Source organism: Mytilus trossulus, chromosome 3 (assembly GCF_036588685.1).
Source record: "Mytilus trossulus isolate FHL-02 chromosome 3, PNRI_Mtr1.1.1.hap1, whole genome shotgun sequence".
Classification (NCBI taxonomy): Eukaryota; Metazoa; Mollusca; class Bivalvia; order Mytilida; family Mytilidae; genus Mytilus; species Mytilus trossulus.
In genome coordinates this window covers 43,357,003-43,370,108 of record NC_086375.1, presented here as the reverse complement: position 1 = coordinate 43,370,108, position 13,106 = coordinate 43,357,003, and the positions used below count along the sequence as shown (strand labels likewise).

General features: G+C 31.6%; 1 protein-coding gene across 2 annotated transcripts in view; it reads right to left on the bottom strand.

Annotated features, from left to right (window-relative positions):
* Positions 1-5,041: 5,041 nt before the first annotated feature.
* The window catches only part of LOC134711536 (uncharacterized), a 39,223-nt gene continuing 31,158 nt past the window's right edge, over positions 5,042-13,106 (bottom strand). For both annotated transcript variants that reach the window (XM_063572182.1, XM_063572183.1), the window contains exon 3: positions 5,042-12,012. In XM_063572182.1, the coding sequence (XP_063428252.1) occupies positions 9,228-11,993 (2,766 nt within the window). In that variant the 5' untranslated portion in view covers positions 11,994-12,012 and the 3' untranslated portion in view covers positions 5,042-9,227. The remainder of the gene's footprint in view (positions 12,013-13,106) is intronic.

The window sequence follows — 13,106 nt, the reverse complement described above, 5'->3', positions numbered from 1 at the left end:
ATCAATATTGAAGTGCTGTGGGGTGTAAATGAATATTCAAGAAAAGTTGAAGTCCACATATTTGTCATAAAAAGCTTATCTGCTTTAAGGTGTTCACATGTGTTTTATAGCTTATTATATATATAGTTGCATAGATACATGTATACGAAGGCTAAACTGATAAAACTAGCAAAAGGATATTTATCTTCAATTGCAACCGTAAAAAAAACATGATTTGATATACACGGATATGTATGAACTTATGTCGTATACTGAACGACTTTAGATAAGCAACACTCATATTGTTGATTTTTTTTCTTTTTTGATTCTCTTACAAGTACTTTTCATGCTTATCATGCTTCTTTCTCCTTACAAAAAATATTAATCTGACTTACCTGTGATTTTTAAAAATACCGAATTTTTGAAGTCACACAAATTTCTTAAAGCAAAATATTGGTCCCATGAAAGATTGTTTCATTTTTTTTGCTTTGTGAAACAGTTCTTTCAATCCTTTGCCTTACTTAATTATTTTTTAAATGTTGCATCTCCATTTTGCCAAGTCTGAGAAATAAAAAAAACAAAGACCTGAATTAGCCCTTCAGAATACTGCAAACATGAAAACATAAATGTGCTGCAACCATACCGTATGACTTCAGAAACTCGTCCTACTGTCCTTCCGACAACGATACAAGTAGACAAGATTTGTTGCTGGCCATCAATAAACAGTTCAACGTGTATCAATGAAACATCAACAGAATTTGATTATGCAACGTCATTTGCCAATCATGTTGATGGCCGCAACGTCAACTACTAACCAAATTGCCGAGTGCCATTGAGTACAGATTCATGCTATAAATGTTTCCCATGAACTGCATTGCCAAAGAATTAACTGAAGGAAAACCTGTAAAGCCCTCAAGTTCCAATCGCATAATTGCCAAATCCATTTAATGGGTTGAAAAAATTCAAAATCAGAAGGTATAAAAACAGAACCCAAAAATTGTCAGACAGAATTTGTTGACCTTTCTGACAATCATTTTGACGTTTGTAACAGGCAGTCATCGCTTTTGACGTTGACCTGAGACTACTATAACACACGTGTTATAGTAGTCTCAGCGTTGACACATACATTCAAAAATAACACTAAAATAATCTAGTGTTGCGTTTCTAAAGTCGGGTAGTATATATGGAGGGAAAATTTGACGTGTTGTATGACATTTATTTCCATCTTATAGTTTTACTTTTATCCTTTTTTTTTAAAGCTGAAAAAGTCTTCTCTGTGTTTTGAAGTTTCACCATGATAACATTATATATAATACATAATTATTGTCGAACGAATAAAATATCGTGTGTATCCCATTTATTAAACTCCCATTCATTCAGTTTATTCGTGTCATTAGGTGTGAGATGATGTGATTTCATAAAGTCGAGAACATGTTCACCGAACTTGCTTTCTAAAGGTGACTCCAGAAACTCCATCAAAATTGCTTCAACTCGAACTTGTTGAAAAAAGTTAAATGCTCCTGTGAGGGCCTTATATTCTGATAGTTCAATGTCCATTTTTATCACAGCTTGTTTAAAGTCGTAGATTTCTAATAAATCGTCAAGGGAAACGGTGTCGACAGTTGGTTTACCAAGTTGAGTTTTGACCAACCATGTCATTCCAATGTTCTGTTTGCCAGTCCTCAATGATACTTTCTGGTGTACGTTGGAAACAGCATTGTGAATAATTGTTAATTTATCTGTTAACCCTCCTGCTTTCATGGACGCGCATATTCTTGCTGCATTGCCTATCTGACAATCAAATGCTATAACCCTGTATCCTAATGTGGCAAGTGTGATGGCAAACACGCCCACATTGGCTCCGATATCGAGAAATACAGCATTAGGGAAACGTTTCATATAGTCAACAATTATAGCAACATTTGTAGTCTCTTGTCCTCCTCTATTAATAACTGATTTTGAAACATATTGGTCAACTTCTTCAGTGTAAACATATATTGGTGTATTCGGTGGATATTTTAAATGAGCCAAAACGAAACCCTCCCCATGTTGACATATATCATCAGCAATTCTCCAATGGGTCATATTTCGCGTTATGACTTTACCAATGGTACTAGCATCTGTTAATTTGGATTTTTCCGTCAGACATTTTCTTTTATTTGTCAATTCCAGATATTTCCGGATTCTCATTATGTTATAAAAACCTAAGCTTATCATGTAAGATACAATTAAAAATGCCAGCAAAGCCAAAAAACCTTTCTTCCTGAACATTTTATCTGCAAAAAAATAGGTAGCATGTTATTTTGCGATTTACAAGTAATGTACTATATTAAATATTTTTAAAGATCTATGTAGTTTTCTGTTCTGAGTGTTGTTGTATTTATTTAAATGTATTGTGTTTCTGTCACGTAGTGTTATTCATTGTAATGGCATTTTTACATTGCCTTATGAGCGAGAGGTTTAGCTAGCTTTTAAACCAGGTTCAACCCACAATTTTTATGTCGGGCTTGCGACTTTCGCAGAAAGCTAGACCTAGGAATATAGTGACCTTAATATTTAAGCAGGTAGATGACCTTGATGCTTCATACAATAGACGTCTTATTTTATGAAATTTTCGTCTGTCATATAACCTTTGTCCTTGGCCTCATTTTCATTCTTCGGTGACCATGAAGGATAGATTTTTTTTTTGTAATGTAAATTTGTCTCTTTTGCTAAAAGGGTAAGGGTTAGGGCTTACTATGAAAAAGAGGATAACTATACTAGTAAGTGCATACTTTGCAAGATCTTCATGTCTGTCAAACAATTTTAATCTGAACTCCGCCTCATTTCATGAATCAGTGAACAAGGTTAAGGTTTCACTAGTATCAGATACTTTAAGCAATGAATGGGTCTAATATATTTGGTGTAAAACAGTATTGTAAGGTGTAAGTGTCCAACGGGTAGGTGTCATCTGACCTTGACCTCATTGTCATGGTTCAGTGGTTAAATTTAAGATTTTTTTTAATTTTTGGTCTATTTTTCTCATACCGGTAATATGTGCAATAGGTCAACGTTATTGTTCAGTGTTCAGTTTTTGTGTGTTGGTCTGTTTTTCTTAAACCAGAAGCAATATTACCTTGATGTCATTTTCATAAATCAATGGTCAAAATATTAAGTCGGAATAACTTCTTAGACACTATTAGATGATTAGCAATATGTTAACTATATTTAATGCAGATTGTTGGGTGTACATATCTGTCTTGCATGATTCATTGGCCAATGTTTCCTGGTTAAATTTATTTCTTAGAAACAATATGCAAAATGATTGTAAGGTGAACATGTATTTCCGGTTTTCTTGGATCATTTATAATTTAAGTCATATTTGTAGTAAAGCTTTATATTTAGGATTATCATCATAAAATAAATGGTACTAAGTAAAGCAGGCGAGACATTTCAGCGTTTACGCTTTTGTTCTTAGAATTTCCAGTACCAAGTTTCGAATATGTTTCAAAGTTGTTAGTTACCGACCGTTTATCAATTAATTCTATGATGGCGTTTGCTTTTGTCATAACCCAGTCTTTCTGTTTATTCGTTGTTTTATTTATTATTGAGTTTCCTTCGGTTTTAGTTTATTATCAGGATTTGTTTTAGCTTATGAGTTATGACTTTTTAACAGCGGTATTCGTCTGTTGCCTTTATTTACAGCGATTGCCGGGCTAATCGGTATATATATTACATGTAATAAGACAGTAACCCAGGCCAATGACATCGAATATTAAAAGAAATATATTCTTACTACGTTCTCTCAGGCTTCAAGTTTGACATAAATTTAGGATAAATATATAATTACTGGTATTACAAAAGAATGCAAGGGTTTATGTCATATATAAAGCTTTAAACCGCCCCTTATTAAACATATTCACACACAAAATACCGATTATTTCATAGAGTGAGAGCATCCATCATCCACATTACATTTTAACCAGAGGAGTTATGTACCAAGTTGACCAATATGTTTCCAAATATGTAATTTTGGCTAATCATTGTCATTATTGACAAACAATAACTATGTTTTGTACATACCCATTAAAAGTTTAAATTAAGTTTAATATTTTTTCATTTTAAAATTTTACTAAAATGCATTATTAAGTAACAAATTGCATTGCAAAAAATAATAAACTGTGATTTAAGATGAACAAAATTAAAACGCAAATTGTCGTATTTAAAGGGGATATTTGTCATTAATTTGGCACCGGAAAAAAAGACCAATGAAACCGGGCATAATGATTTTAACAAAAATAAGTAGGACATATCAAAGATGAAACTGAAGTTTCCATACCTGTAAAGATTTTCCCTTCACCCTCGCTTGTGTATGTCTTCAGCAAACGTTAAAAATTGTTAATTTTCAATTAGGAAAATCTGTTTCGCATATTAATATTTTCATGATAACTCCAATTATTTGTATCTTACTATACAAATCTTGATCATTTAAATAACGGTTACTAAGCCATTTCTATTTCACAACGGATAAACAGCTTGTATCGATGTGTTTATCAATACGTGTATATCTATAGCTTTGAAAAAGGCATTTCCTTGTAAGTTGTATTTTTCGTTGTAATTTCGTTGTTGTACAAAATAAAACTTAGAATGGAAATGGGGAATGTGTTAGGGACGACATCAAGAGATCAACGCAAGATAAAAAAACTTAAAAAGACGCATCCTTAATTTGGATTGGAACCCATGACCTCCTATACTTTAGATAAACACTCATTGACAAGCAGGAGACCACCAAATCAGTTCTTTGTAAATTGCATGCATGATTATTTAGAACCGACAAAGCCGCAGACATTATCATAGAAGTCTTTCACTATTTCGTAATAGGAGATGCACAAATTGTCAATTTCAACAAATGTGCAGTCTGTCAGTGGAGTTTTTGGGATCCGTGTTGAAACTTCACTTTTTCCTGCCTGCTTATCCACCACAACCATACTTTAAGTCAGTTGTGGACTTTTTATCACAGAAGCAGGCATCCCCCAAAATATCCTCACCCTAATCCATGAAAATTAGTACAAATGACAACATATAAATTAACAGTATTACAGAGATGAAAATATAACATATGAGGAATATTTCAGTCTCTTTTTTTTTAACATAGACTGACATGACAGTTTCTTACAAACTGTTGAACATATATTACCAACCAATAGGTCTTGGTATGTAATTTTCAAGATTTTCAAAAAATTACAATTTTTACTTAAAGTGATTGCTTAATAAACATGCTCACAATTGTTAACAAGGACAAATTCATATAACGTAAAAATTCAATTTAAAAGGAACAAAACTTAACACCACAGAACATTAAAATATTTCCATGTTAATACAAAGCACCATTACTTATTAATCAATTACTAAAAATATCACACTAGCTACTTTCCAAAGTGGATTGTTAAATATAAAATTAATGAAAGGAACCATATACTAGATAAAATTAATTAATGCGATTTATTTTTTTATGTTTTATTACATTCAACCAAAGAAAAGAAAAGATGAAAATGTTGATGAAACTAATTTCTGATGACAAATTAAATGCAAGTCAGGATGGAAGCATGGTCAATAAGAATATGAACCTTGCCTGTTTCTACTACACAAACAATTTAAATGTACTAGTTTACCAAGTAACCCTACCATTACACATTATTCTGACAGGGTTCTTTCTCTTATATGCTGCATTCTAAGCAGAGAAGCATCAAACACCAATTTAGATGTTTCTTGTTTGAACTTCAGATTTTTATTGAACCCCTCCCCCTCCCCCTCCTTTTTTTTGGCATTCCTAGTCAATCAAGATATGAGTCAAATGCACATGCAAAAAATTGTCAACCTAGAGATAGATCACTTTGACAAAGGATGAAAGTCTTTGCCAAACTATTCAAGGTTCTACATAATTGAACATCTTTGTATAAGGGTGTTGATTTTTAAAACATCACAAGAAAAAGGATCAAAGAAGCTTATCTGGTGAATGCAGAATGGCACATTGATTGAACACCATTTTATTAATGCAACATAACCTGACTAGTAAAAAGACCTGATTGAATGTCAAATAAGATATTATTCAGGCAAGAACTTCACACACTGAATGTTAAGTAAAAAATAAACACAAACTGGCTTATGGCACTTCAAATATGATTTGAAACAATTAATAATTATGCTTATTTATGCGTAGATTGATGCGAATTTGCAATAACTGCCTCAGCACAAAAAGACAAGGGTTATTGGAAATTGTTAATATAGCTAAAGGTACTGTTTTATATTAAAATATATTACAAATTTAAGTTCGAAGTGAAATTACTTATTCAATCAATAAAATTCAACACTTACATGACTTGAGACTATGTGATGAATATCAAAATAATTTGAGACTTATCACACAGATTTATAGGTTTAAATATTTTTCAATTTATTTTGAAAAAGAAAAAAACTTTTTAAAATTGGATACATGTACTATCAAATAAATCATACACATTATTAAAGCTAATATACATCCTTGTAATTTAATGAATATCAACAAAGTCAAAGCATTCAAATAAAACATGTATATGTTGATGTAAAATTTAATTGCACAAAGCTAGGATCTTCTATAATGCTAGAACCAAGATGATTGGCTCCTGATTGAATACATACAATGTAGAACACAAAATATTTTCTATCAAATTATTATCTACACCTTTAATAGTGTACATGTTTTTACTAAAAAAAATCAGCAATTAATTTTTGTTAAAATCAGAGACCTGAATTTAAACACAAATGTACATCTCTGATAAAATATAGATCACAATTTGGTATCTATATATAATTCTTATTATTATTATTGTATAGCAATATAATATTCCCTACAGAAAGTAACCAAAAGTTAGCGTGCAATAACTTCCAATATTGCACTAGTGCAATAAATCTTCAAAAAAATTGATGACGTCATCAACGTCAACATCTAGTTTAAACCAATTTTTACTTTTAAATATTATATTGCTATACAATAAAAGGGTAATTGCATGAATATTCTGGAATATTGTCTCTCGTAGAACATATATTGCACTCGCAAGCTCGTTCAATATAAGATTCTACTCGGAACAATATTCCCCAATATTCATGCAATAACCCTATAATATAAATAAATGTCTATTGACTCCCATACACAATTTCTATTACTTTCCAAGAGGCTAAAAAAATAGTATATTGCTAATTTTTTTTTTTTATTATTTTCTAAATTGTTAACATATTTATTTGATATATTTTAACCAAGATTATAAAATTAAATAGAGAATAATACATGGCAAAATCCGTATCATATGTCGTATCATCCCGAGACATCAATATCAGCCCGAGGGCCTTTAGGCCCGAGGGATGATATTGGTCGAGGGTGATACGGCATGTGATACGGATTTTGCCATGTATTATACGCTTTATCATATATTTCAACAGAAGAGTATTATATTATATGAACTGTTTTCTGATCCATAGCACTGGGTTACCTTCAGTTCTGCTTTTTTCTTGTTTCAAAGCCTTAAAAAAACTGCTCAATTATTTATACGAAGCACCTGGGTTACCTTACAATCTGTTGTTTTAAATATTTTGTTTATTATTGTATTTATTTAAGTGTTTTGTATGTTTATAGTTGCATTTAGTGTGCCAAAAAAATATGTTGTAAAAACGTAATGTTCGTGACGTCACATAGATTATGAAAACTTAACGTTCGTGACGTTACATACCAAACAATGACGTCATTCAAAAAATTGACCTATTTTTTGGAAATTTTTTCTTAGCAAAAAAAAACTAAAAAACTGACTTGATGTATAAAGAAAAAAAAAAAAAAAAAAAAATGGTATGCGATACGGATTTTACCATGCGATACGGGGTATGCGATACGGGTTTAGCCATGCGATACAGGGTAGGTGATACAGACTGGAAAAAAGAACCTTTATTAGATATACAAAATAGCTGTATTTTGTACTAAATATATGATAAAAATGCTAAATGCCATTTAGATCTTCATAAATAAAAAAATATATAAGAGAATTACAAAAAATATATTAATAAGGAATCATACAAATTACACTAGATTATCCCCCTCTAATTATGAATTTATGATCAAACTGTAATTTAGAGTGTCACTTAGGCATCAGCTGCATTTACAAAGCATATATTTTTTTGTGAATTTTATATTGGGTTAGTGATATATGGACACATTTGGCAATGTTTGGAAAGAACTAAAATTGGACTTACCATTTTAATACAACAGATTAACATGATAAAATGGATTTCATTCAGAAATAAAAAGAAAATTTATTACAAAACTGTTTATATCAATAATAATTATAAAAAGAAGGAGATGAAGTATGATTGCCAAGGGACAACTATCTATCAAAATTAAAATGAAAAGTGAATATAAGCAATTATACGCAAAGGTATTAAAAGCATTCAATGTTGAGAAAAACCTGCTTGGTGAACATATAATAAGCTACATGATATTTGTAAAATTTCATACATTTCGACTGCATAACAGACTACAATTCTGTAAAATTTACAAAAACCACAAAAATAACATTAATACTGATTATTTATTCACACCTCAAGTGTAATGTCCAGTAAAAAAGTGTTGAAAGATGAAAGAATTGTGAGGTTACATAATTAATGCTGTTAGTAAACTAAGCTCTTAAACCACAAACAAGAAGATTGACTTTGTAAATATTGCTTTTACCAAAAGCTAGTAAATGCTGTACAGTAATTATCTTTGAAAACTCTCAAGAATGTTTTGCACAATTCCATACCAAATCAAGTATTTTAACAAAATGACTTGTCCTTCAAAATAAATATTCTACTCGTCTTGATTACGATTGGGTAAAAATAATAACCCTTTTCTCTTGCATAACTATTGTGTTTGTGTTACCATATCCCTTCTGCTACTTTGCCACATATGCATTAACAATCTCTTAGGATTGCATCCACTTTAGGAAAAATATTCAATATCTACATGTATGACAAGCTGAAGGATTCAAATTATATCAGGATTAAAACAAGTCATGTACAAACATATTGATGAAAACACTAGATCACCATATATCACAGTGTTAAACATATTGTTACTTACATTTTTGCATCTATAGCCAACACCAAGATTACAAATCTTTTTCTATATACTCTCTGTATAAAAGACTAGACTACTTTTAATGCACATTGAGTATAAAATACTGTAAAAATTAATTTTGGTTTTCCTTTTAACTGTTTTTTCTTCTGAACATGACCTCACCCTTTTTCCATGTTTTAGTATCGTATCTATCCATTCCAGGGCCCAGTACAGGGAAAAGTTTATGCTTTTCTAGAAACTGTATTATATCTGTACCTGATTTATTTCCTCTGTGAGATACGAATTCTAACACTATAGCTTCAACTTCAACAGTACTAAAGAATTTATCAGCTCCCTCTAATATTTTCAACTCAAATGTTTCAACATCCATTTTTATAATGACCTTATTATCAAATTTAAATATTTCTAATATATCATCCAATAGAATGGAATCGACTGTATTATCTATGTTTTCAGTGTTGGATGTTATCTTTTTAACAAAAGTCCCACCTACATTACCACTATATGTACCTAATGTTACTTTTTCTCTTTGGTTTGATAATGCATTATAAACTATTGTCATTCGGTTTTCAAAACCAGCATTGGCTTTCATTGACGCACACAATCTTTCCACATTGCCTTTTAAACAATCAAATGCAATCACTCTTTTACCATGTTTGGCTAATGACAGCGAAAACATTCCTACATTTGCCCCAATATCAAGAAATGTTGCATCAGGAAATTCATTGAAAATGACTGCAATATTCTGAACAAGGTCACCTTCCCAATTGCCATTCCTAATAATACTACCAGAAACCCATTTATCCTCTTCTTGAGTGTAGACATATATTGGTGTGTTTCGATCACGGTTCAAATTTGCTCGCACAAAATTAGATTTTGCTTGGCAAGAAAAGTTAGCTTCAGTCCATTCTTGCACAAATGATGATCGTGATATTACTTTCCCTAATGTTTCTTGGTCAGATGTAATTTTTTTGGAATGTGAAAATTTATTTTGAGTTTCTGGAATGTTTCGTTTTTCTGTGTCTCTGACTGTTAATTTTTCCTCATTCTTTGTATTACCTCCTTTTTTCCTCCTCCATGCCACTTCATTTGGCCATGTGGATGTGTCTGCTAACTGTGACGTGGATGGTAGTATTGGTTCCATTCCATAGGAGTCAAAAAAATTACTGATAAAACTCCCACTAGGTTTTCCTTTATGAGAAACGAATTCTAATAAGAAATAATGAACTTTTACAGAGTCAAAAAACTTTTTAGCACCATGTAGAACATTAGCTTCATGTGTTTCAACGTCCATCTTCACTACTACTTCTTTTAATTCAAAAAGTGGTACTAGGTCATCAAGTAAAATGCTGCTAATAAGGCTGTCTCCACTGGCTGGTTCCTTTATATATGTTCCTCCGACATTGCCTTCGTAAGTTCCTAGAGAAAAATTCTTCCTTTCATTTGAAAGAGCATTATAAACAATAGTCATACGCTTATCAAAACCTGCAGATTTAATTGAATTACAAAGCCTTTCAACATTTCCTTTTAAACAATCTATGCTGATAACAGTTCTCCTTTTACTTGCTACAGCCAATGAAAATACTCCTATGTTGGATCCTATATCTATGAAGACAGCATTGGGAAAGTTATCCATTTGTGCTATAACTTTATTGACAAGATCCTCTTCCCAAATTCCACCTTGAATTATTCTCCCAGAAACCCACTGATCTTCCTTCATAGTATAAACAAACATGGGTACATTATATGGGTGTCCTAATTTGGTGGAAACAAATTTACTTGTATCAGTAGGACAGAAATTTTCATCTGACGTCCATTTATTTCCTGAGTATGAAATGATTTTTCCTAAAGCTTCATTTTTTAAAGTGATTGTAATCTTATTTTTATTTTCAACAACAACTGTTGGTAGAGTTGTTGTTACAGTAGCAGCAACTTTACTTTTACGTAAAAATAAAACTTCATTGCCCCATTTTGTATAATCGTTTTTAACGTTATCTGCAACATTTGGTTCCAAGCCATGAGATATCAAGAAATCAGCAATGAATTTACCACTCTCTTTTTCTCTATGTGCAACAAATTCCATTAATAATGCTTCCACTTTTACTTGTTCAAAAAATTTGTAGCCTCCCTTCAAAACATTAGCTTCAAAAGTTTCTACATCCATTTTTATGACAACTTGATCAAAACTATAAATTTCTAAGAGATCATCAAGAAAAATTGAATTAACTGATTCCGTTCCTTTCTGATGATTATGTGTCCCCTGCTTAACATACGTTCCTCCTACGTTGCCATGGTACTTGCCCAATGAAACTTTTTCATGTGTATGAGATAAGGCATTATACACTACAGTCATTTTGTCTGTCAATTTAGCGGCCTTCATTGAAGCACAAAGGCGCATGACATTTCCCTTGAGGCAATCAATTGAAATAACTCTATATCCATGAGCAGCAATAGAGATTGAAAACATTCCAATATTAGCACCAATATCAAGGAACACTGCGTGTGGAAACTTTTTCATGTAATTATGAATTGTACCAACATGGCCACCTTCCCAAGCACCATGGGCTATTATACTTCCAGACACCCATTTATCTTCCTCAGTAGTATATACGAAAATAGGTGTGTGAGGAGGGTCCTTTAAATGTGCAAGTACAAAATCGTAGTTTTGATGACATATTTTTTGGTCAATTGTCCATCCTTTTTCGTTTCGTGTGATTACTTTTCCAACAGTGTTTTCAGCAGTTAACGATCCAGTTTCAGATGAAATTTGTGATTGTCTGTTAGAACTATCTGACTTTAGAAATGTTGGTTTATCAAAGTAAAATGTGTAGAAAACAACAACCAACACCACAATGAAGAAAATACTTGATATCGTTTGCTTTGCTCTTGCCCTCATTTTCGCATCAATCTGTTACCTGCAAAACAAAACATAATCTTCAATACTTAGATAATGGTAAAACATAAGAGATGATACAATTAAATGTCTTGCAAGTGAAGCTGTAATGTTTGAATTATGTGAACTCACAGTTCTTAAATTGAGGTCAAGGTCAAGTGAAACCTGAGACAAAAACTTAACAAAATTAGGCATCTGTATACAAGGTACAATGTATGAAGCATGAAAAAAAGTTCACCATTTAATACCACTCCATTAATGCAATCCCTATGTCTCTCATTATTTCCAATAAGGGATTAAATCTAAATTTTTGTTTTAAGTTGAGTCTTGAAGTTATTTATATATATGTTACTTCCTGGTCGTTTTTACTGTTAGCTTAGTGTTAACATATTTATTTTAAGTGGATGGGAAACAATTTATTGCAACTTATATTAATCCCTTTCCACTTTACGGGTGCGAGTTCTGCCTTATATTGGCATTAGCCTGCTCTTTTATTAAATCTACAAGGAAATATATCTCTTGCACAGAAAAGACACCCTTGTAGATTTTTAACCAGATTTTTGTGACAAAAATGTCGGTATTGATTTTGGGATGTATGGTGGTCGGGTGGCCGGGCGGGCGACAACCAAATGTTTTCCGTGCATTTACTCATGAACCGTTCAACCAAAACTTTTAAAATTTTAATATGTTGTTACACACAACAAAATGAAGGTCAAGTTCAATAATGACGATTTTGACTATTACCGTTCAGGAGTTATGGTTCTTGAAAGATTGAACAAGAGGCTCTCAAGAGCCTGAATCGCTCACCTTAATTCTTTTGGTTAAATCTCTCATCAATGATTATTTTGGCATTTCAATTTATTTAAATGTTTTTTGAATCGTCCTATTTTCTTCAAAAGCAAAAAAAAAAAATTTTCTCCTATGTTCTATTTTAGTCATAGGAGCTATGTTTCTTGACATACAAGGAAATAAAATATAAAATTTATACTAGATACTCTGAAACTCATTTAGCCTAAGTTTGGCTAAAATTGATACAGCAGTTTCAAAGGAGAAGATTTTTTTAAAGTAAGTCAACATGATGAACAAATTGTGAAAAAAGTCTTTAAAGGGCAATAA